Raw genomic sequence first — 22,247 nt, 5'->3', positions numbered from 1 at the left:
TTTGGAGCCTGACTTCTACACTTAATAGCAAAGATAACTCAGGCATGAAACCGTGGCTAAGAGCCAGGCCACTGTCCTACAGGTGCCTTAAGGAGGAAGCTCCACCGGGAAATGTGTAGCGGTGCTGTTCCTAGGAATTTCTAGGTGGGATCGGATAGGATGGACATTCACAAAAACAGACTGGTGGTATGCGGGGCTCTCTGGCTCCCTTTTCCAAATGCCTTAGGTGATATCAATCCTGAGGGAGAACTTCAAAAGGATTAATTACCTGGTGACTTCTTGCTTTCTTTTTTTTTTTTTTTTTTTTTTTAGTGGAAAATAAACTACCCTTGGAGGGTTGTGATGGCAGCTGAGCAGCTGAGGCTACCTGTGTCCAGAGGCTGAATTTTATGGGCACCAAACAAGGATCCTCTTAGGAGCAGCTGTTTGTAAGCAAATAGCTGGAAGTGTTTCCTGGGGCTCAAACCCCGCTTGCCTCCTCCTCTCCGAGCAGACCTGCTGCACCGGAATCGGAGCCTGGAGGTGCAAGGGACCCGCCCCCTCTGACAAGGGCCGTGGGCTTTTCTCCAGCCCTCCACCTGGCCGCAGAGGCCAGCTCTGGAGTGGATCCCCTGCTGTTCGAGGCTGCGGTCTTCATCTCCTGGCTCCCGCAGAACCAAGCAAACATTCAGGGCTGCTCCCCCGGGCCGAGGTCCGGAGGGAGGCTTCCGAGATTTCTCCCTCCTGCCTCGGGGCCTCCTCGGAGGTGTTTACCGGTGTGGGCGAGCGAGAGGCCAGGGAAGACCCCGCGCGGCGGCCTCCGGGCAGCGGAGGGGCGGCCCGGGCGGTGGTGGAGGGGGCGCGCCGTGCCGCGGGGTCCTGGGCCCGGCCGCCCCGCCTGCCCCGCGCCGCCCGCCCGCCCGGGGGCCCTGGGCCCGCCTGCCCCGCGCCCGGGCCGTGCCGGGGGCGTGCCGGGGGCGTGCCCGGGGCCATCCTCCCGCCGCGGGCGCGGGGTGCGCGGCCGCCCGCCTGGCGGAGCTTAGCGCAGCCTCCCGGCGCCGCGGGCGGGCGGGGCGCACACGGGTGGCCGGTGCCAGCCGCGGCCGTTGGCTGGCGGGCGCCCAATCCCGGGGCATGGCGCCGGGGCCGGGCCGGGGCGCGCGCGGCGGGCAGGCCGAGCGGCAGGCTTGAGCCCGCCGCCCGCGAGGTGCGTCGGCAGCGCGGCGGGGACCCCGCGCCGGGCCGGGAGGATGGCCTCGGTGTTCATGTGCGGCGTGGAGGACCTGCTGTTCGCCGGCAGCCGCTTCGTGTGGAACCTGACGGTGTCCACGCTGCGCAGATGGTACGCGGAGCGGCTGCGGGCGTGCCACCAGGTGCTGCGGACGTGGTGCGGGCTGCGCGACGTGTACCAGGTGAGCGCTCCGGGCCCACCTGTGGGACCTCGGCCCTCGGCCTCCCCGTAACTCCTAGCTGCGGCTCGGCCTCTGCCTCAAGTGGTCAAATGCCCGTCGGCTCTAGGTGACCCTGCCTGACCAAGCTCGTGCGCTTTCCTGGCCCCGCACAGGGGCACTTGCGAGTCACTCCAGCATTTGCACACAGCTGTCACAGGATGGAGTGGCCGCCGGCAAGCGACTTTGACGTTCCGAGGACCCTCCGTTCGCGCTGCAGCGGGCGCCTGGCCGTTTCAGAGTAGATGGCCTCACTCTGCTCCCACTCAGCGGGCCCTTTCGCGGGTTCCCTTTTCCTCCTTTCGATTTTATTTCAGTTTTCCATCAGGCAATCCCAACTTGCAGGGCAGAGCCAGGAAAAGCTGATTTTGTGTCTTTCCGGCCTTGGGAAGCAAGGACAGCAAATGGTGAACACTTCGCAGGAGGCTGGCAGGCGGCGGAGGGTGGCCCGGCTGAGCCTGGGAGGGCTTGGTACAGACTGCTCCCCGCACAGCACAGCCGCTTTCCCGGGGCGCTGGGTCCCATCCTGCAGGCATAATTTCAGGAACTTTGTTCAGCTAGACCAGCCATCCTCTCTGGAGCCGCAGCTTGCCTGGGTGTTTCAGACAGTGACTTAGGATTCAAAAGTCCCATGCTTGGTTGTTAATGCGTCTGAGGTTAAAAGCCCGGTGTGTTGAGTTAGGAAGATTTGCTGGAGGGCAACACCACACTGTCTTTCATTCCATGTGGACTGGCCCCGCTGCCGTTCCTGGGTTCCTCCACCCTGACCCTATTCCTAAGATGGCTGGAATTTGTAGCTCATTATGTTGGGGCCCATCTGTGACGGAGCACTTGGTTTAGAGAAGCCAGAGAATCCCATCCATAGGCAGAATGAAAAGACGGCATCTACCGTGAGCTAGTGGACATCTGGGGATCTGGGTCCCCTGGTCATCCTTGCCTAGAGAGATGTGAGGACCATCTTAACCTGGGCTTCCGTGGCTGCTGCTTTCTGTAACGTGTCTCTGTTGTCATGCATTTTGAAATGCAATCCCAAAGCCACAAGGAGAACCAGGGTTTGAGAGTATTAGGGAACTGTAGATAGATCCCAGCTGGCCATGTAAGAAGCTCCCTGGCTTTTGAAGCCAGAAGCGGGTCTGTCTTTCAGATTTCTTTCTCCCTCTCTTGGGAAATCCCTGTTCAGTTTGGTTTAGAGGATGTGTGTCCCACAAGCTGTTTTGTTTTTTCTGTTCTGTGTTGGGGAAATTTTCAAAAAGAGGACACAAATATTGTGGCCAACCAGACCGCCTCTGTGCCTGTCTCCCAGGGGATTCAGGGGATTTATGGCTTATCTCTAATGCTGTTACTCAGCAGCCCTGGACCCTGTGAGTTCGTCATCAGTTTGATCAATAATAATTTTAAAGCACAACTTTGGTTTGAAAGATTTTAGCTACTGAAATACATGTGTTTTTCTCTTCTGTAAAATGAACAGTGGAGTCAATATCTTTTTATGATCAGAAAGAGTATTTAATGAGAACCTTTGTGAGTATTGAGTCACAAGTAGAAGAAAATGATGCCCAAGTTTAACGTTTCCTGGGTTTTTGGAGAAATGAGATTTTACACATTTTTTTTAACCTTAGAGCAGTAGCATTCTTAATGGCACAATATACTTTGCAAATCATTTGCAAAGAAAGATCATTTTGAAGTTGAATTTTTTTTTTTTTTTTTTTTTTTGTGGTGCTGTTGATCGAACCCAGGACCTTGTGCTTACAAGGCAAGCACTTTACCGACTGAGCTATCTCTCCAGACCCAAAGTTGAAAATTTTTAAATGTGAAAATGCTTTTCAAGGGGCTGTGGTCGTAGCTCAGTGGCAGAGCGCTTGGCAAGGCTCTGGGGTCGACCTCAGCACCACATAAAAATAATAAATAAAACAAAAGTATTGTGATCTTATACAACTAAAACATTTTTTAAAGTTTTTCAAATATTGAGCCAGAAAGTAGTAAATTAAATTGTGTAGAATGGAAGGGCACTAAAGTGATTTCCACCTTCAGCCCCTTATCTAATTAACAGTAGGTCAGCGGGGGCCTCTGATCTCTGCCTACTTGTGCTGTGGCTAAGCTAACCTCACTGCGCTTCAGTTTCCTCATTTGTAAAGTAGGGGATTTCATGGTCGTAATCACAGAGCTTGATAAGAGAATTCATGGACGTGTGCTGTACTTAGCGAACTGCTTAAGCTTAGGGAGAACTCGGTAAGCGTTATCTGTCCTGTCGGCTCGGATGTTTTAAGTTATAATAGAAAACTCAACTCGAACCAATATAAAGAGTGAAAAGAAGCAACTTGACGTGGGCTAGAAGTCCAGTGGTAGAACGAAATTCAGGTCTGGCTTGATCAGGGCATGCGGCTGTCTCCAGAATTCTTTCAGTCCTGGCCCTGTTCATTTCTTGGTTTTAGCCTCAGCCGGTCTCAGCCCTGATGAGAGCAGATAGTCGCACCAGTTCCAGTTCTCAGACCACATATCAACATATCCAGAAAGAGAATTTTCTTTTTTTTCTTTTTTCCTTTTTCTTCTAGGACCTCACTAAGTTGCTTGAGGCTGGCCTCCAACTTGCAATCCTCCTGCCTCAGCCTTACAAGCAGCTAGGATTACAGGCATGTGTCTTTGTGCCTGACTAGAAATAGAATGTCTTCTATCTACCAAGTATCAAAAGTCCTAGTTTATTTTTAATTTATTTATTTTTCAAAAGTCCTAGTTTATACCCTGGCTGTCCGTGCGGAGCCTGTCAGCTCCAGTGCCATCCACTGGCCGCACAGGGCATCAGATTGCAATTTAGGGATTCTTTTTTTTTTTTTTTTTTCTGTACCTTTAACCCAAAGGCACTTAACCACCAAGTCAATCCACAGCCCTTTTTAATATTTCACTTAGAGTCAGGGTCTTGCTGGGTGACTTAGGGCCTTACGACAGGCTGGCTTTGAATTTGCCATCCTCCTGCCTCAGTCCTGAGCCTCTGGGATGACAGGCCTGGGCCATCGCATCCGGCACAACTTAGGAGTTCTTAATGGAGGTGACGTGGCCCAAAAGGAGCAAATCTCTGGGGGGTGGGGGACTTGGGTGGCAGTAAACTTCCTGCCTGAAGGTATAGAGTGCAGGCACAGCGCCTGATAAACAGGGCACAGCAGATCCATGGCATTCAAATGGGAAGGGTGACTAGAAAACAGAAGTATGCTCGCCGGGCTCCTGAGGGGGTGATATTGAACACACCGGCGGGGAACAGTGGCTTGCACGGACTGGCTTAGGCTGAAAGGAACAGGCCCACTTCTGAAAACAAGTGAGGCCGGGCCTCCCCAGGTCTCTGTCCACCAACAAGGAAGGACAAGGTACCAGCTGAAAGGCAGCAGCAACGTCCCTGCACTGTTGGAATCTCAAATCTAGCATTTTCTGAAGCAAAAAAAAAAAAAAAAAAGTTGTTTTTCAAGGTAAGTACAAAGATTTGTGCAGAAATCCCTGCCTAGTGTTTCACCACAGTAATCTGAGGCCGAGGTGTGGAGGCTCACCGTTGGAACGCCGTAGACCTCAGAGCGGAATCTTCCACGGCACTGCCCAGCTTTCTGGCATGCCAATTGGAAACACCAGAAAGTTCCATATTTCACTGACATTGCTTTTTAAATTCATCTTGTTGATTTTTAAAAAGGAGCCATTTTCCTTCCCATCAGATAGTCTTGCAAAGAGAAGCCAGTGTGGGGAGATGCCCTTTCCTGGCACCCCCGGCCCGGGGGCTCCGCTTACTCACGCACCCTGAGTGAAAGCGGGTCCCCCGCCTTGTCACAAGAGGTTTGGCCCCAGCATCATGGCCCAGCCAGCAAGCCAGGAGGTGAAACTTCCCTGGAATTGAACTCTTCCTCCCCTTCTAGACAGGGAGCTGCGAGCCACCTGGTTTGCCAACACAGCATGAATCATTAAGAGGCCAGCTCTATGGCATTTCCATAGCACGTGACTGGACCAAAGGCAGGCAAGGCTACTCTCCACTCCCTTTGCCGGAGACTCAGCCCGTCAGCCTCGGCTTGAGGCGGGTTCGAGTAGTGGACGTGACTCGACCTCTGAGCTAAGTCTAAGAAGCCACTCGCCAGCCATGAGCCTGCCTGGCCCATCTCCTCCTAGGACGGCTGCATTGTAGCAATTAATTAGGTCTCACCGACAAGGGACGTGGAAATGACAGGAGGATGTTGCTGAAGAATCGACCCCTCTCCGTTTTCATTAAGTGTGACATGTCCCAGCAAAAGCCCTCTGTTTATCACATGGCTGAGTTTTGCCCTTCTCCCCCATGTCCCAAAGGTAGGATTTCTTGCAAAACCTGAATGGAGTCATTGCTGCCAAGAGGAGGTGACTTGAACAGAATCTGGGGTATTTAGTGACCAGAAGAGGCTGGGCCAGCTCCCCTGAGGGCGGCAGCCGGTGGCCGGGACACAGCAGACAGTGCAGGATGCAGAGAGTCTGCAGGCTCCGCCTGAGCAAAGGTGACCTTGAGCAAGTTGCTTCCCCACTCCTGGCCTCGTTTCCTCCGGGTCACAGAGTGGAGTGGCAGTAGCTGCAGGGTGAGGTGGCATGACAGATGCAGGAGGTAACGTGGGTGACACTCAGCACGGTGCTGGCACAGGCAGAGGCTCTGTGAGGGCTGAGCTCAGACCGGGCACACCATGCAAGGTAGCCAAAGGCAGTGTTGTTTTTATACATGAGGCCAGTTCTCTCCCATTTGACATGGCGACGTTCATGAAGGGAGTCAGTGGAATTTCCCATGGGCTAGACTTGGGTACCTGATTTGTTCCCCTTGGAAGACCCATAGCCTCTTCCAGTTAAGCGCACTCGCACTTCTGAGGAATCCTCCCTGGGCCCAGGATGACCCGCAGTCTGGTACTGAACTGCTCTCTGTGGGCTTGGGAAGGCCGTGCCCCAGAGGTCCACTCTCCATCCAGCATGGAGCATCGGTGGTGCACCGTTCGCTCTCCACAGGGAACGGGCCTGCTCCTGCTTTTGTAAATAAAGTTTTATTGGCACACACCCACGCCCTTTCGTTGGCATGCCTGACTGCTTTCACACCAGCAGGGCAGAGTGGAGTGCTGTGACCAGGTACCTAGAGTTGAGTAGTTGACCCGAACGTGTTTACTCTGTCCCTTTACAGAAGATGTGTAGCACCAAAGAAAAGCAGTGTGGGCGGAGCCTGCTAGAGGAAGAAAAGTCCCCCGTCCGTCCTAGACAGGCAGAGCTTGAGAGAATATAGAACTTTCTCATCAAAAGCCCAATCGCTAGGAAACTAAGAAACACCCAGCGCTCAGCTTGCCTTTACTCTGTCCTCCGAGTACAACAGGCTGATTGGCGGGACGATTGGTTATTCAGAGATGATCACGTGTGCTCACTGCATCCCAGTGACTGTCCCGGGTCAGCAACACAGACGGACTGTGCCCTGCCCTCAGCAAACTCAGGGCCAAGCAGGGGAGGGTTGGGGAAACTGGGCTCCAGGAAAGGACTGTCCATGGACTGTGGAGGGTCTAAACCAGAGGGGAGGAGATGCAGGGCTGAGGTTGGTGAAGGAATGTGGAGCCGGACTTCTGGGGGTGGTGATGAGGGGTCCTGTAGAAGGGGGGGGGCTGACAGCCCGGGGTTGGGGGTACCACCTGAAGGTGAGAGGTTGTGGACTCCGCCACTCGATGCTTGTCTTCTGACCTCCGGGGAGAGAGGGCACAATGATTTAGAGCAGTCACTGGCCACGGAGAGGCTGGTGGGCATGAGTGCAGGCTGGAAGGGAAGGGCCTTGGGGGGCAGTGGCCACATAGGCTCCATGTAGCGCTGGCCGCAGACAGCTCAGGACCCCAGAGCTCACAGCAGCATAGGGTTGGCTTTGCCCATCCGACTATGCAGCCCCAGCCTGGCTGCAGGCTGGTGTTGCTGGCCCTCGAGCTCACAGTGTCCCTGGACATGGAGACAGTGACAAGCATCGCGAGGAAGTGTGGGCCTCACAGGGGCCAGCCACATCTCACAAGTCCTCAGTCAGACCTGGTGGCACTGCCCACCCATGGGGCCGGAGAGCCACAGAACAGGAGGGGAGCCGGTACAGACTGGGCTTCTTAGGAGCCACCTCTGAAATGGGTGAGCAAGCGGAAGCTGAGGAGCAATACTGGACACGGGTCAGGAGGAGTGGGGCTGAACACAGGGCAGGGCAGGCTGTGGCTCGGGGTCAGCCCAGGCCACAGCTGGCCTCCCGGGCACTCTGAGGCCCAGAGGTGTCCCAGGTTGCAACAAGGTGGCTGGACGCCCCCCAGCCCATCACTGGAGGTGGAGTGACCTTGAGAGGGGGACCTTGGGGGAGGCTGGGGTCCCTAGCCCCATCAGCCTGTCATGGGGAGGCTGCTGTCCTTGAGAGAGGGCAGTGTCCAGAGGGGGCTGGACACTCTGAGCTCAGTGCTCTCCCAACAGCTGGAAGGACTAAGCCGGGCAGCACCTCACAGCATCTTCTGCAGATGCCAAGCCAGGTGCTGTGACCAAAGCCAGAACCAGGTCACGGCCAGCAGGAAGGGAGCGGGGAGGGGCTTCCAGGGGGGTGCAGAACTCAGCGGTCCCCTGACCCGGTCCTACTCCCTGTTGAAGAGGTCCACTCTCAACCACGAGTGCCGAGTGATGCACAGGATGGTCAGTGTGGCTGACCCCTGAAGCAGGCGTCCAGCTCTCACTGGGAAAATGCCCCTTCCACTTTTCCTGGTAAGTGAAGGCTGGGCCTCTGCAGCAAGGTGGGAGGCTGGGTGTCTCCTCCAATACTGAGAGGGAGACCACCTCAGCATTTAGCCCTTCTCTTGATAAATCCCGTGTCATTCAAAGACAATCAGGTTTGGCTCAGGATCCTGACAAGCATGCGAATCTTTGTTGCCCAGCTTGGAAAACGTTGGGTTAAGAATGGCCGCTGCTGCCCTTTCGCACGGGCTTGTTTTTCTTGTTCTATCTTTTCTTGGTGGAGCTGAGCACAAAATAGCCTCCTTTCCCTTCCCGGACTTGGGTTTATTCTGAACGTTGTATTTTGGTGTCCTGGTTGGTTGGGGTGGAAAAGTTTGAATGACTCAAACGAGGAATGAGATCTGCAACCCTAAATTTCACCAGCAGAACCGTGTGACTTTCAGCCTGGAAGGGAGGCAAAGGTTAAGCTCTCCTGGAAAAGACTCAGCATCCCCGTGAAATGACACACCTATTGTGTGTGTTCACGTGCGACCACGTGGTCACCCTTGAAGTAAACTCACGTGAGAGCGGCTAGTGAAGATGATGCCAGTTTAATTAGTCCCATGTTCCCTGCTGTTCTGTTTTCAGCTCCCGGATTTCGTGTTTGGGGGCTTTTTGCTTAAATAGCTGTTTTGCTTTAACGGGTGCTGTGTGGACCTGTGCTGTCTGACCTTGACTGGTGGTTACTAATTGCCAAGCGGCCCTGTGGGCTGGGCCCTGCACCTGGCGCCGTGCACGCACAGGATTAGCTTTGAGAACACTGAGGGCTCACGTCGATGCGCCGCACGATGGAAGATGAGCTAGGTGGAACCCGTGCTCCCAGCTCCCGGTTTCAAGGCCTGGCTAGTGCTGTACCGGGCTTGCTTTGGATACTTCCTTGTAATATAATGAGACCATATAGAACTTCGGGACTCTCCCTCGTCCCTCCTCCCTCTCCCTGAGCCCATGGCGCCAGAGGTTTCTCCGGTCCCAGGCATGTTTTATAATTTCACCACGTCTGCTTTAAAAAACAAAAAGCTCTTTTTAGGCTGTAGATGGACACAATACCTTTATTTTATGTATGTATTTTTACGTGGTGCTGAGGATCAGACCCAGAGCCTGTCTAGGCAAGCGCCCTGCCACTGAGCCACACCCCAGCCCACATCTGCTTTTATCCATAAGCAATGACACGGGTTTGTGCATCTGTAAAATTGTGTGTGTGAGGGAGAGTCTGTTCCTTATTTGTCGCTCCAATTTGGGGGGATTCATCTCTAAATTCATTCTGTATTCCATTGCAAGAAGAAACCAAGCTCTCGTTGACGGTGTTCGGATTGTCCCACGTTTTCAGTGTCCCTCAGTCCAGCAGGAAGACTTGTGTGCTCATCTCCTGTGTATATGAAGCAAGAGTTTCTGTGTAGTAGGATTTTTAAAAGGAGAGTTGCAGGGGCTGGGGTCGTGGCTCAGTGGTGGAGCGCTTGCCTAGTACATGTGAGGCACTGGGTTCCATCCTCAGCACCACAGAAAACTGACTCAATAAAATAAAGGTAGTGTGTCCGTCCACAACTAAAAATATATTTTTAAAAATGGAGAGTTGCAGATTTTTCTGCTGTATTACTATCACTGTTATTACTAGATGCTGTACCTTCTCTTTTCCTCACTGAGATGCTATCTTGAACCCATCTGTGGTTCAGTGGACCTCTTAACTGATGTGCCCTCTTGCAGGAATGTGACTAGACTCTGCCACCAACCTGCTTCATTAACTAAAAGGTAAATAGCATATAAAGATCAAATCCTACCAGCTATTCTCTTATGCATTCCCTCAACAGATGTTGGGGAAAACAGCCCAGTGCTTCAAAATGAAATCTATAAAATCATACTTTGAGAGTTCAAATCCTAACTCAACTTTTGTTAACCAAGTGAGTTCTGTAAAACTAGGTGGTTTTCCATAAAATGTGGACGTTTATTGTACCTACCTCAAGAGTCATTTTCCCGAGATTATTATAAAAATTAAATGTACCAAAATTTAAAGCACTGAAACAGTGTATTAAATGTATGGATAGACTGATAGATGGATGGGTGGATGGGTTTATGCGTGGATGGATGGTGGATGGGTGGATGGATGGTAGGGTGGGTAAATGGGTGAATGGATGCTTGCATGGTAGATAGGTGGGTGGATGATGGACAGATGGATAGAGGGGTGAACAGGTGGACTGGTGCATGGGCAGATGGGTGGATGGATAGATAGATGGATGAGTGGCAGATGGATGGATTGACATATGGATGGGTGGTTGGGTAGGTGATAGGTGGGTGTGTGGATGGATGAATGGACAGATGGGTGAATGGATGTTACGCAGATGCCTGTCCAATAATTATCATTGTGAATGCATGAATCTCAATTTCTTAGGCATGTGATTGATATTCAGAGTGTCTAGAGTCTGCAGGAGACTTGGTTCCTCCTTCCTCCCATCACCCAGATGAAGGGGTCTTACTGCTTGGCCTGGCCGGGCAGCTCCTGCCCCTCACCCCCACTGCCGTCTTGGTCTGAGTGACTGCAGAGGTGCTTCCACACATCCAGGTGATTTATTTCTGTCTCATCCAAAGGAGGCTGTTCACCTTCCTTCCTGCCAGCCTGGGTTCTCTCTCATGGACCAGGATCCGGATTCTCTTTCCTGCTGGCTCCGGTACCCAATGCCCCCCTCTTTCTCCTCCCTTAGAATTGTCCCTGTTACGACCCTAGATCTGCAGCTGCTAAGACCCAGTTACTACAGGCACTGTGTCAAGCTTGGGGAATGAAGCCAGCAAATATTTTTGCAGAAATTAGTTTGCCTCATTATAATGCAATCAGCCGCTTATTATCTGAGAGAGAGAGAGAGGGCTCTGCGCAAAGCAGGGAGGCTAAAGGGCCTTGGCAGCTGAGTTAGAATCGGGTCCTCCTGGCCCAGTGCCAGGGTGCTGTTCGACCATGCTCTGGTTGCATGAGCCTGTGACTCGTTCTGTTTTGTTGCTTACACAAAAGGCAAAACAAGATCTCTGTTTTATGTTTGGCATAAAGGTTAAAAATAACATTGATAGGAGAACAGTATTTTTTCAAATGTAAAAATTTGGATCCCTTGCACAAAGTTGATCCTGTGGCAAAAGTGATACACCAGTGTGCAAACTCGAAGCACCATTTAAGCCTGAACTTTTCCACTTAATAACCGAGTGACTTGGACCAGTTGCTTGGCTTCCTTGCTCTTCGTTTTCTTGTGTCTGAAATGGGGATATAATATCACCAACCTCCCACGGTTGCCGAAGGGCCAAAACAAGGTCAGGTAAAGGAAGATCTCAGGAGGGTGCTCGACTCACCAAAGGCGTTTTTTAAAACGTTCACTATATTTATTCTTATTGAATGAACAGTTTTCCAGGTGCCAGACAAGGTGATAAGTAGTTTATTGACCATTTTATTTAATCCCCTGAACAATGACAGGCCATAGGTATAGCAGACCCCATTTGAAAGACGCCAAAACTGTTTTCTAAAGTGAAATGGGCTGATGAGACCATCCGCGCTGTCTCTTCAAGGAGTGTTCCCACTTGAAAGATGACGAAGTCTTTGGTAAAGAAGTTAATGTCTAATTGCAAACACGTAGGCATCCTCAGCACCTGGTCCAGGGCTCCTCCGCCGCCTGCTGATCCTCGTTTCTTAGCTGGCTCTTGGCAGTGGCTGCCTAACTGGGCCTCCGCGTGCCATCTTCCCTGGAGTCCTGGTCAGCCTGCCCTGCAGTCCTGGATCAGGGTCTCTGCCCCTTGCCTCGGGAGGGTTCTCCTGCCCCGATTCCTGCCTTTCTCTTCAGATGCCTCTCGACCAGACGCCCCCCGACCATTCCCTTTGCTGCTGCTTCGGCTGTAACTTGCCACCTGGCTTCATGAAGATCTTTGTTCCTGTGCCCGTTAGTTTCTCCCAGGCCAGAATGTGAGTGGAGGGGTGTGGGGACCCCGCTGGCCGGGTCATCAGGCCCGGGGCCTGGTGTGAGCTCTGATAGGCTAGTTGCACAAATGACCAAGTGTGTCCACTTTCCATTTTAAGAAGCACGCTCTGGTCAGCCTGGAGCATGTGGGAGGGGCGGGGCAGACAGGGCGGATTCTGATGCCAGTGGGGGCGGCGGGGCCTGGGAGAGGGCAGCGCTGGCTCAGGGGCCGCGAGCTTTGGGGGAGACAGCAGCATTCTTCATGGGACTCTGCCCAGAGGGAATGTTCGCCTTCTGTAAAGTTTTGGAAACTTTGTACAGGAAAAAGGCTGTGCCGTTCAAAATAGATGTTTGCGTGTGTATTTATTCTTTTGGTGGCAGAAAATAGCCCAGGTCAGGGTAAGGTGGTGAGAATGTGATGGCTGGGCGTCTCCGGGCTCCACTCGCCAGGGAAGCAGCATTTTAGACGGCAGAGTAGGAATAAGCGAGCTGGTAGAAAGGGGCTCACGAGGACCCCAGCTTCTGTGGCCTTCCAGCTACAGGAATCGCCTTGCCCAGCCCAGGGCGGGTAGGTGGCGATTCCCGCGGTTCTTGTCAGCTGCAAGTGTCAAGTGATTGCTATTTCCTGGCCCCGCCCTGCGGCTGGGCTTGGGAAGGTGCCCATGCTTCCTGACCAGGGCTGACTAATGTGTCAGAGTGTTTGCTTTTTTTTCATGGCATTTCAGACCTCGGGTGGGCATTGCTTATCATCTGGATCCTGTCTCCAACCGTTCCCGTCCTCAAAGGACCCGTAGGAGCAAAAACCAAAACCAAACCTCTTTTCTTCTGGTCTTTGTTAGTGTTTCATTACAAGCTTGCTTCCCCAGCTCTTTGGCCACTTGCAAACTCTTTAAAATTCTGCAAACACAAACAAGACACCGTGTCTGACCCTCCAAGTCACCGTGTTTAATCACCAACCTCAAAGAATGACAGAAGCATAGTCCCTAGAACAAAGCATAACACCGGGTATTTCCCAAGTATTTCCTGAAGACCAAAACCATTTACTTTTAACAAGTAGGCTAGTGCCAGTTTAAAGTGCATTAAAGCAGTTTGGTCCAGAGCGTAAAGAATCCTAACTGTCAGCTTGTGCTTGTATTTACGGGGTTCCTTCTTCCCTAGGATTTTTATAATTGAACTTTGTAGGTACTGATGCCAGATAGAGTTCCAGCCAAGCTCATCTGACTTTGCTTTTAATTCTTTATGGAAATGATTTTTTTTTTTTTTCTCAGTGAATGTATTTTTCCTTAAGTAAACTTCAGAAGCCAACTCTCTTAAAAAAAAAAAAAAAAAAAAAAAAAAAAAAAATGAGCATCAAGTGCCACAGCCTGACCAGGGCCCTTTATTAAGCCCGAGCCCATTAGGTCAGTTAAATTTCTTTGCGGCTCCTACGGTTACAAGTGTCAGCTTCAGCCCAAGCTCGCTCCGCCTTCGGATGTGTGGAGTGGTGTTTGTCTTCCCCTGTTTTGTCTTCTGGAGTTTTTGCTCTTTTTTTCTCGGAGCCGAATAGCTTGTCTTCAAATGTGTAAGTGAATTCCGTGTGTGTTCACAGATGACACACACATCAGCAAAGCCTTGTGAATTCCAGGTTTTTCCAGAGAGTAAAACCAGGAGCCAACGTGTTCACGAAAGTGAGTTTCTGCCTTCCCCACCTTCAGCACCGCTTCAAAATTGATAGACTTTGAAAGCCTGAGTCAGTTTATCAAAAACACCGTCAGACTCTACAATGCGCGTACTCTTTAGGGGAAAAAATGGCAAAATTTGATGAAGTTTGGCAGGTGAATATTTGGTGAATGACTTCATCTATTTCCATTAATTAAAAAGAAGGAACTGGGGAGAGAGAAGAGGAAGAGGAGGAGACGGGAGGGAAGCAGAGGCGGCCAGTGCTGGAGCTCTGGCCCTGGAGAGCCGCCCACTGTCTGGACCTCAGCAGCCACCCGGGCCAGGAGGTCAGGTTGGAAAGTCCAGCAGCCACTTACTCTGGACACAGCCATGGCCCCTGTCCAGGGACGCGACCGTGGCTCGGGGCCTGAGGGGTGAGAGGAAGCAGGTGGCCAGCGGCTCTTCTCAGCTGTGGGTGGCGGATGCACGCGTCCCAGGACGGGCGGGCAGCCTTGCTTCCTTTAAGCACCTACACTGCAGCGCTCAGGACGCGGGGGTCTGTGTGTTCTGCCCCGGAGTCCGTCCCTTACTCTGTGTGACAAGGGAGGGCCCCGGGCCCTCAGGCACCCAGCGCCCCGGGCCTCGGTGTCTCGCCTACCAACTCCACATGCTATCTCAGCACACTGCGGTCACGGTGAAGGGCAGGATGCCAGGGTGGCCTCAGAGTGACGCTGGATCACAACAAGATCTCCAGAAAGAACAGCTGAGGAGAGGGCCATGGCGGCCGGGTGGGGCTGCCTCCCCTCCCCTGGAGCAAGGCGGCAGGAAGAAGGAGCAGCAGCCTGTGCACCTGCCATCCAGCACTCCGGGCCCAGCCGGAGGACAGCAGGTTCACCGCCGGTATGGGCCCCTGCGAGGCCCCCGCCTCAGAACGAGGAGAGAGCGATACCTGGGCCAGAGGAGCGGGGTTCCATCTGGGCCTTAGGACCACGTCCTGGAGGATCAGGCATGCCCATCAAGGAGGCGGGATCTGCTCCCACAAGGCTTCCCACCTCGGAAGGAGGTCATCCTGTGAAGCAGCGAATTGAGTGGCAGAACCAACCATGGTGCCTGCCGAGGGGACCCGCGTGTCACGGCTGGGAAGGAGGCAGAGGGCCAGGGTCCTGCCAGAAACCACCACCATCTGTTCTGTGGCAGAAACGGGACAGGACAACACTGTGTGCGGTGCGTGTGCGCATGTGTGTACGGGCATGTGTGTGTGCAAGAGTTTATGGACACGTGTGTGTGCACATGTATATAGGTGTGTGCGTGTGTGTATGGGTGTGTGCGCATGTATATATGGGCGTGTGTGCATTTGTATATGGGTATGTATGCATGTGTATATGGGTGTGTGTGTGCACATGTATATAGGTGTGTGTGTATGGGCTTGTGTGTGCACGTGTATATGGGTATTTATGCATGTGTATATGGGCGTGTGTGCATGTGTATATGGGTATGTATGCATGTGTATATGGGCGTGTGTGCATGTGTATATGGGTATGTATGCATGTGTATATGGGTGGGTGTGTGCACGTGTATTTGGGCGTGTGTGCACACGTGTGTTTGGGCGTGTGTGGGCGGGTGTGCACGCATGTGTGGGCATGTGTTTCTACAGACAGCCAGGTGCATGGACAAACCAGGACTGCGTGTGCCCCTGGAAGGCTGCACCTACCGGAGCGCCTCCCACCCCTGCGAGCGAGGTGGGCGAGGGACCTTCCCGTCAGTCGCTTTCCTAATGCTGAGCTGAAGCATTCACAGCGAGAGGATCCCAGGTCTTGTATTTCTGTAGGCCTCTGTTAAAGGCCCTTGGCACAGACCCTCGTGTGGGCAGGCTGAGAGCCGCTCTGTCCACCGCAGCTGTGTCCAGGCACTGTGCCGGCCTGCAGCGGTGTCTCCGGGTGCCCCTGAGTGTGTCCATGGATGGTCATCAAGCATCACCCACGCCGTTGCCCCTGAACAGAAGGCTGTGTGTGTGCACCTTTGGGAACCACAGAGCTGTTCATCTTTAAAGCAGTGCGTCCACAGGCCTAACAGCTCTGGATGGGCAGGACTGCGTCAGAGTTGTCCGTGGTCACAGGCAGCGTGCGCTCACCACAGAGTGACCTCCTAGGATGACTGAAAGTCTTTCAGGGGGGACCCTCGGACACATTCTATCCTGAAACACGTTTATTTACCTATTGACACACCTATGTGCCGACTTACCTCTCTGCTTCCCGTAGCTTGTGTTCAGTGGCTAACACTATGGACGGATGTTTAGATCATTTCCCATTTTTACCAGAAGCATGCTGCAGCGAACATTCTTGTGCATAAGAATTTGTGGGAGAATTTTTGTAGAATAAATACCTTGAAATGATAGCACTGAAATTTGGAAGCTGTTTCATTTTCCTAAAGGTCCCAGCCACGCATGATGACACACCACCTATAATCCCAGTGACTTGAGAGGCTGAGGCAGGAGGATCACAAGTTTACAGCCAGCCTCAGCAACTTAGTGAGGCCCTAAGCAACTTAGTGAGACCCTGTCTCTAAATAAAATATAAAAAGTGTGGCTCAGAGGTTAAGCGCCCGGGGTCAATCCCTACTACCAAGAATAAAAGCGCTGGATCCCTGCTACACCGAGTGTTCCAGAATCCCTCTGTGCCCAGCCAGCAGCTTCTGGACAGGAGTCTGCTAGCCCAAGCCCCCAGGGTCGGAACCTGCACCTGGAGCTGACCATTGCCTTGACCTCCTTCAGGGCCCCGTGCTGCAGTCGGGAGCTCTTCCCGCCTGGCAGCGGATATCCTGGGCAGCGCGTCCACAGGGACTGCTCTGTGTTCCCAGCGCCAGAACTGAGAGCAGGCTTGCGCCTCTCGGGAACGTCAGTCATCCCAGAGCGACGTGGAGTTAAAGGGTTGACGTCGAGCCTTGGTCGAGATCCAGTGTCAGGGTGATGCGTGGCCAGCTGTGCACGCCCATCCCGAGCTGCAGAACCCGCTGAGGACAGTCACGCCCTCCCGGGTTGCCACACTCTGGGCCTCGTCCCTGGCTCCCGTTTATTCTTCGGTGGATGTCAGCAATCCTGTGAAAGGCACTCGAGACCTCATTTGGATGAACTGAAGAGGGACCTGCGGCCTTTCCAGGTGGTTCAGAAGCCAGGCAGCGAGCCCAGGCCAGAGAATGGAGCAACCTGCATGTCCCTGGATGCTGGAGGCCTCGGGGCCTTTGGCCTTCTGGATGCACATTCATTGACTTGCTAGGGTTTAACCAGAGCTGAGTTGCCTCCAGGAGATTTCAAGAAGCAGATGGGCACCCACATTGAGAACTTGGACCTTGGGACCAAACTGTGCAGATCAGATCTGCTTCTGCGACTCTTTGCTGCGTGACATCATCTAAGTTACATAACATCTCTGTGCCCCAGTATCCTCCTCTATACAGTGGAGGCAGCAATACCTACCTCAAAGTTATTGTGGATTTATACTTCTCAAGTATGGGAACGGGGTCTTATATACATAAATACAACTTAAGTGTTTGCTGTTATTAATCTATAATTATCATCTAAACCTGTCCTCATTTAAAAAAAATAGTCACTTAGAGATGTTTCTGCTACTTCTTGGTCACTAGATAGACCAAAGTCAGGAAGACCCAAAATAGCAAGTTTCAGGGAAGAGACGGATAAGAGACGTCACGGAGGTGGCTGGTGGGAATGTACCGTGGTGTGACTTTTAGGGACACTGGTGGTTCCATGGGAGAGTAAACGTCCACCCATCCTGTGACTCCACTGCCGCGTGTGTTCAAGAAAAGGAAGACGGTGAATCCAGGCGCGAGCCGGCACGTACACACACGCGCTCTGCAGTGTTCACGGGGGCGGGTTAGAACATGTGCATAGTGCACAAGACCTTGGGATCAGTCCTAGGACTAAAAAGAAAGAGGCTCCCGACCTCTTTACCAGAGGCCCAAGCCGGGAGCAACCCGATTTCCACCAGCCAGGGGGCAGTGAATGGACCGCGGCACGTCAGTGCAAGGGAGGACTGTCCAGCTCACACCCGGCGCTCCTGGGCTGCAGGGCCCTCTTCCCGCCAGCCGTGCCCCTCCCAGAGCACACGCGCCCCGCGCCCGCGTCCATGGGGCTCCACGACAGGACGGCGACCCTGGGTGACGGGCTCTCAGCAGGGCTTGCTTCTAGGAGTCGGGAAGGGTGTGCGGAATAAATGGCGGGAAGCGTTCCGTGTCTTGGTAGCGTGGACCACGCGGGGTGAGCTCAGGGTGTATCACATGTGTAAGTCACAACTCCCTTCCTGTCCCTGAGGGAGCACGGAGCAGGGCCAGCACCCCGTGGGGGCTGGGTCGTGAGCGCAGGGGAAGCGAGTCCCACCCTCCCAGCAACAGGAAGCCGGTGGACCATGAGGTCACGTGACGTGACCCCTCGGCTTTGAGGGGACAGTAAAGCGCATTTAAATGCAAGTACACACGATGACTTTAAAGACATTCAGGTACCACGGAAGTGCCAGTTCACCATTTGAAAACAGGTGAATAAGGTAGAGAATGAAGCCCTTGTGCGGCTGTCCTGAATGAATCACGGCTGGAGAGCCAGGTGGTAGGTGGGGGAAGTCTCCGGGTATAGACATAGTCTCCTTTTTAATTATTTTGTTTTGCACTGGGGATTGAACCCCAGGATGCTTGACCACTGAGCCACGCCCCAGCTCTTTTTATTTCTCATTTTGGGACAGGGACTCGCTAAGTTGCTTAGGGCCTTACTAAGTTGCTGAGGCTGGCCTTGAACTTGCGATCCTCCTGTCTTAGCCTCCCGAGTTGCGGGATTACAAGCAATCACCACCACATCCAGCTTTGGTACAGAAACATTCCAGCTGGTACCAGGTGACGGAATCAGAGAGCTGTCGTTTTGCACCCCTTGGTTAATGAAATGATCCAGAGATTGAACATCAATAGCTGCTACCAGCACAGAAATAAATGGCCCTCCTAATGAAAGAACAGGTAGGTTACAGGTGGTCATCCTGAGATGGTCTTGCCAAAAAAGGTCTAACTGGAGTCCGATGGAGACTCCCATCGCGGCAGTGGACGAGGATGTGTGAAGTGACGTTTCGGGAGCGCAGTCAGCGGAAGCCAGGTGGCTGGTGAACGCACCAAGTGAAGTGCAGTCTATTCGCAGTGAGAGAGGGAAGAGAGAGACTGACGGGAAGCAGAGACCTCAGAGACGTGGAGCCAACTGCACAGCATGCACTTTGCATCGGGGTTCCGACAAGTTGGTAAAGGAAACGGTAAAAGCAGACAACGGGCAGTCTGAGCTCCGGCTAGATCTGGGACCACTCTAGGGAATGGCTGCTGCTTTTCTTCCTCTTACTTCTTAGGGATTATGTTTCTAAGAGAGACCGTGTCCTTCACATTGAAATGTTTGCAGGTGAAGTTATTGGACGCTTTGCACTGGCTTCAAACACCACCGGAGGACCAAAGGCAGCTGGGAATGGCCGTGCCGCAGAACCAGCCCTGCGAGGGTGGCCGTGGAGACGGCGGCTGTCACTGCCCTGCTCGCTCACTGGCTGTGTGTGCTTCAAATTTTCCATCGTAAAAAGTGCTCTCCTGTTATTAAAGGAATGGACAGGGAAAGAGAGAGGAAATGGAGAAGAGATTCCGCATAAAGACAGGGAGGAAATCGACAGGGCCGGACGCCTTGCTCCTTGTCCACCACACTGCGAGGAAGGAGCTGCCAGAGACGGTCAGCTCTGGGTTCCAATCCTGTTCTGTCCCCAGGGGACTTGGGTCCTGGCTTCTCCGAGCCCCAGCTTCTCCTGTGTAACAAGGACTTCAGAAACGAACTTTGAAGCCTTTTTGTCTTTATTTGTCCAAACACAGGGACAAGATTAGCTTTCAAGAGTCTGTGTCCATCACCTGAGAAACTGCAGGAGGCCCCCTCGCCCGGGCCCCCACCCCCTCCCGCCTCGGGGTTTCCTTCTGTGGGGAAGCAACCCCAGGGCCCACCGCGCACCCTCCCATGGAAGTTCCGCGCCTTCTGTCTGGAGGGGAACGTGAGTAAGGGACTTTTCCATTGGCTGCTTCTGGACGTGGTGGACCCTCCTATGATCTCAGGGAGTCCTTAGGTGACCTGGAATGTTCTTGTCTGTCCCTCCCACTTCTGGTAGGTGATTGTCTGCGTTTGGTGAATTTCCTTTCTCAACAGAAGTTCCATTCATTCAAAATAGGAGCTGCTGAGCAGCAGCTGGCTCTGCGAACTTTCCAGGTGCCATGTACGGAGGCCCCGGGTGAGGCAGCAGGGGCCGAGCTCAACCCTGGCGCCTCCTGGAGCTGACTCCTCAGCTCCAGCCTGCGCCCAGCTCCGGCCAGCACCACCCAGAGCCCCTGGGCCCTCGCCAGCCTGGCCCGCTTGATCCGCTCCCTGGTCTGACCCTCCTCTGAAGTTGTCTCCTGTGGTGCTTCCTTTTTACTGCTTGGCCTCCTCTGGATCTCTCCTGCTCAGCTCTGGGTGCCCACCATGGAGCCCAGTGCCAAGCAGGGCCGGCCACACCATTCACAGGGTCCCACGCAAAGTGAAAACGTGGGGGCTCCTTGTCCAAAAATGATGAAGAACTCGAGTAAGACAGCAGAGCTTTCAGTCAAGCCGAGACCCTGCTGAGCCCGGGGTCCCGTGGGACCACAAGGCTGCAGGCCAGGACGCCAGCCCAGCAGACCCCAGGAAGCCACATTGGAATGAATGTGAATCTGAGAAGGAGTACCAGGTGTCCAGGGAGCTCGACAAGACAGCGAGACGAGGAACAGAAGCCACATGTGTGAGGAGGTGGAATGCTGGCCCCAGCTGCAGAGCTGAGGACGTGGTAACACACAGTGACCGCAGGCCCAGGGGACACAGGTCCAGGCTATAAGCGGTTCTGGGTGGGGACACGGTGTTTTTGTGTTCAACGTCCCTGCAGGCTGTGTTTGGACTGGACCTGTCGGGCTCTAGGGCCAGCCTTGGAGGGGGCAGGCACTGTGAAGGGGCGTCCCCACGTGCAGACCTCGCTGAGTTCGGGGGAGACCTCGTCCTGAAGCTCTGCCTGGCAGAGGGGGGCCATGGCTCAGAGCTGTGAAGCCCTTGGTTCCGGGAACCACAGCTTGTGGCCTGGGTTGGCCTCCGCGTGGCTGGGGACGTGACCGTGGTGGACGGGACTGTGGTTCCCTGAGGAACACAAAGCTGCCCACGAAGGCCCTGAGACTGTACCCCTGTAACCCGGGGTACCCTGTGTGCACAGGCATCCCCACACGGGTGCACCTATCTCTCCCCCCTGCCAGAGGTGCCCGCCTCCAAGCCACACGGGCGTCTCCGCCTGCTCCACAGCCGCCATGCGCATCGCTCACGCCCATCGGGACCTCTTCCAGGGGACCCTGCATGCTGCAGTGCTTGTCCCCAGGGCCCACGCTGGGGACCTGACCTCCCCAGCCTGTGGTGTCTGCAGGCTCAGCCTTTGGAGGTGAGTGGGAGAGAGCCAAGAGGGTGGGACCCCATGGTGGCATTAGTGGGAAGAGACGCAGCTGGCACGGTGCCCTGCTCACCACGCGAGGCCTCTGTTATGATGCAGCCGAAGGCCTCCCCAGGCGCCATGCTCTTGGATTTCCGGCCTCAAGAACTATGGCACAGACCTTTACTCTTCATAAATTACCTGGTCCCAGGTGGTCTGTGATAGCAACATAGGATGGACTGAGGTCTTCTTACTCAGCCCTTCCTAAGTCCACGTGGCTGGGAGCCAGGTCCAGTCCTCCCTGGTGCCCCACTGCCGGCAGGGACCATTTGGAAGTGCAGTGGGCTCAAGCTGGTTTTCCATCCTGACTCTCAGAGACCATTTCTCTAGAACTGCTTCTGCCCCGCCCTGTGAGCTGCAGCCCCTTTCGAATCTCCACAAAAGAGGGAACTGGGGACGACAGACGGGCATCAGGGTGCAGCCCTTCCATCCCCTTCATCCATGCGCGCGGCGTCCACAGCTCGCCCGCCTGCTGTGTGGCCTTCCCGAGTGATGTCCCGGTAACTCCTTTCTGCTAACGTCCAGCCCCGCCCCTTTGAGGACAGGCCACTCAGCCACTGAATCCGGATTAAATTCCTCACCACCTTCTCTACTGATCTCATCAAGTGACCTCTGTCTGTGTGCAAACTTGGCCTTTTAGGGGGTCATTTCAGGCTGCATCTTCCAGACAGCCTCTTGCGGTCCGGGGTAGTTAGAGTCTGTGGGAGGACTTGTATCCAGCGCTCCCTCCTTTCCCAGGGATGCACTTCTCTCCTAGCGGGGAGACTGGCACCGTGCCCTGGAGCGCTGAGACGTCACATGACGCCGCATTCTTCACATTTGGTGCACATTATCTCATTTAATTCCTCCCCAGCACCTCTGAGACAGGGACCTTTGTCTCCAGTGTACAAAGGAGGGAACAGGCTCTCAGGAAGACCAAGTAGCTTTCCCATGACGGACAGCCGCCACGCACCAGCTCCTGCTGCTGCAGAGTCTGTGCTCCA

The 22,247-nt window shown here is 53.8% G+C and overlaps 1 protein-coding gene across 1 annotated transcript in view; it reads left to right on the top strand.

The window, feature by feature from the left end:
- Nucleotides 1–1,062: 1,062 nt before the first annotated feature.
- Nucleotides 1,063–22,247, top strand: part of LOC306650399 (FERM domain-containing protein 4B) — a gene marked incomplete at its 5' end in the record, with an annotated part of 188,852 nt that continues 167,667 nt past the window's right edge. The window contains one exon of the mRNA XM_079122420.1: nucleotides 1,063–1,391. Coding sequence (XP_078978546.1) covers nucleotides 1,230–1,391 — 162 coding nt within the window. The remainder of the gene's footprint in view (nucleotides 1,392–22,247) is intronic.

Source organism: Sciurus vulgaris, assembly GCF_902686455.1.
Source record: "Sciurus vulgaris genome assembly, chromosome: 19".
In the NCBI taxonomy this organism is placed as follows: domain Eukaryota; kingdom Metazoa; phylum Chordata; class Mammalia; order Rodentia; family Sciuridae; genus Sciurus; species Sciurus vulgaris.
The sequence above is the reverse complement of the archived record's forward strand: the minus strand, read 5'-3'. Positions and strand labels throughout refer to the sequence as shown.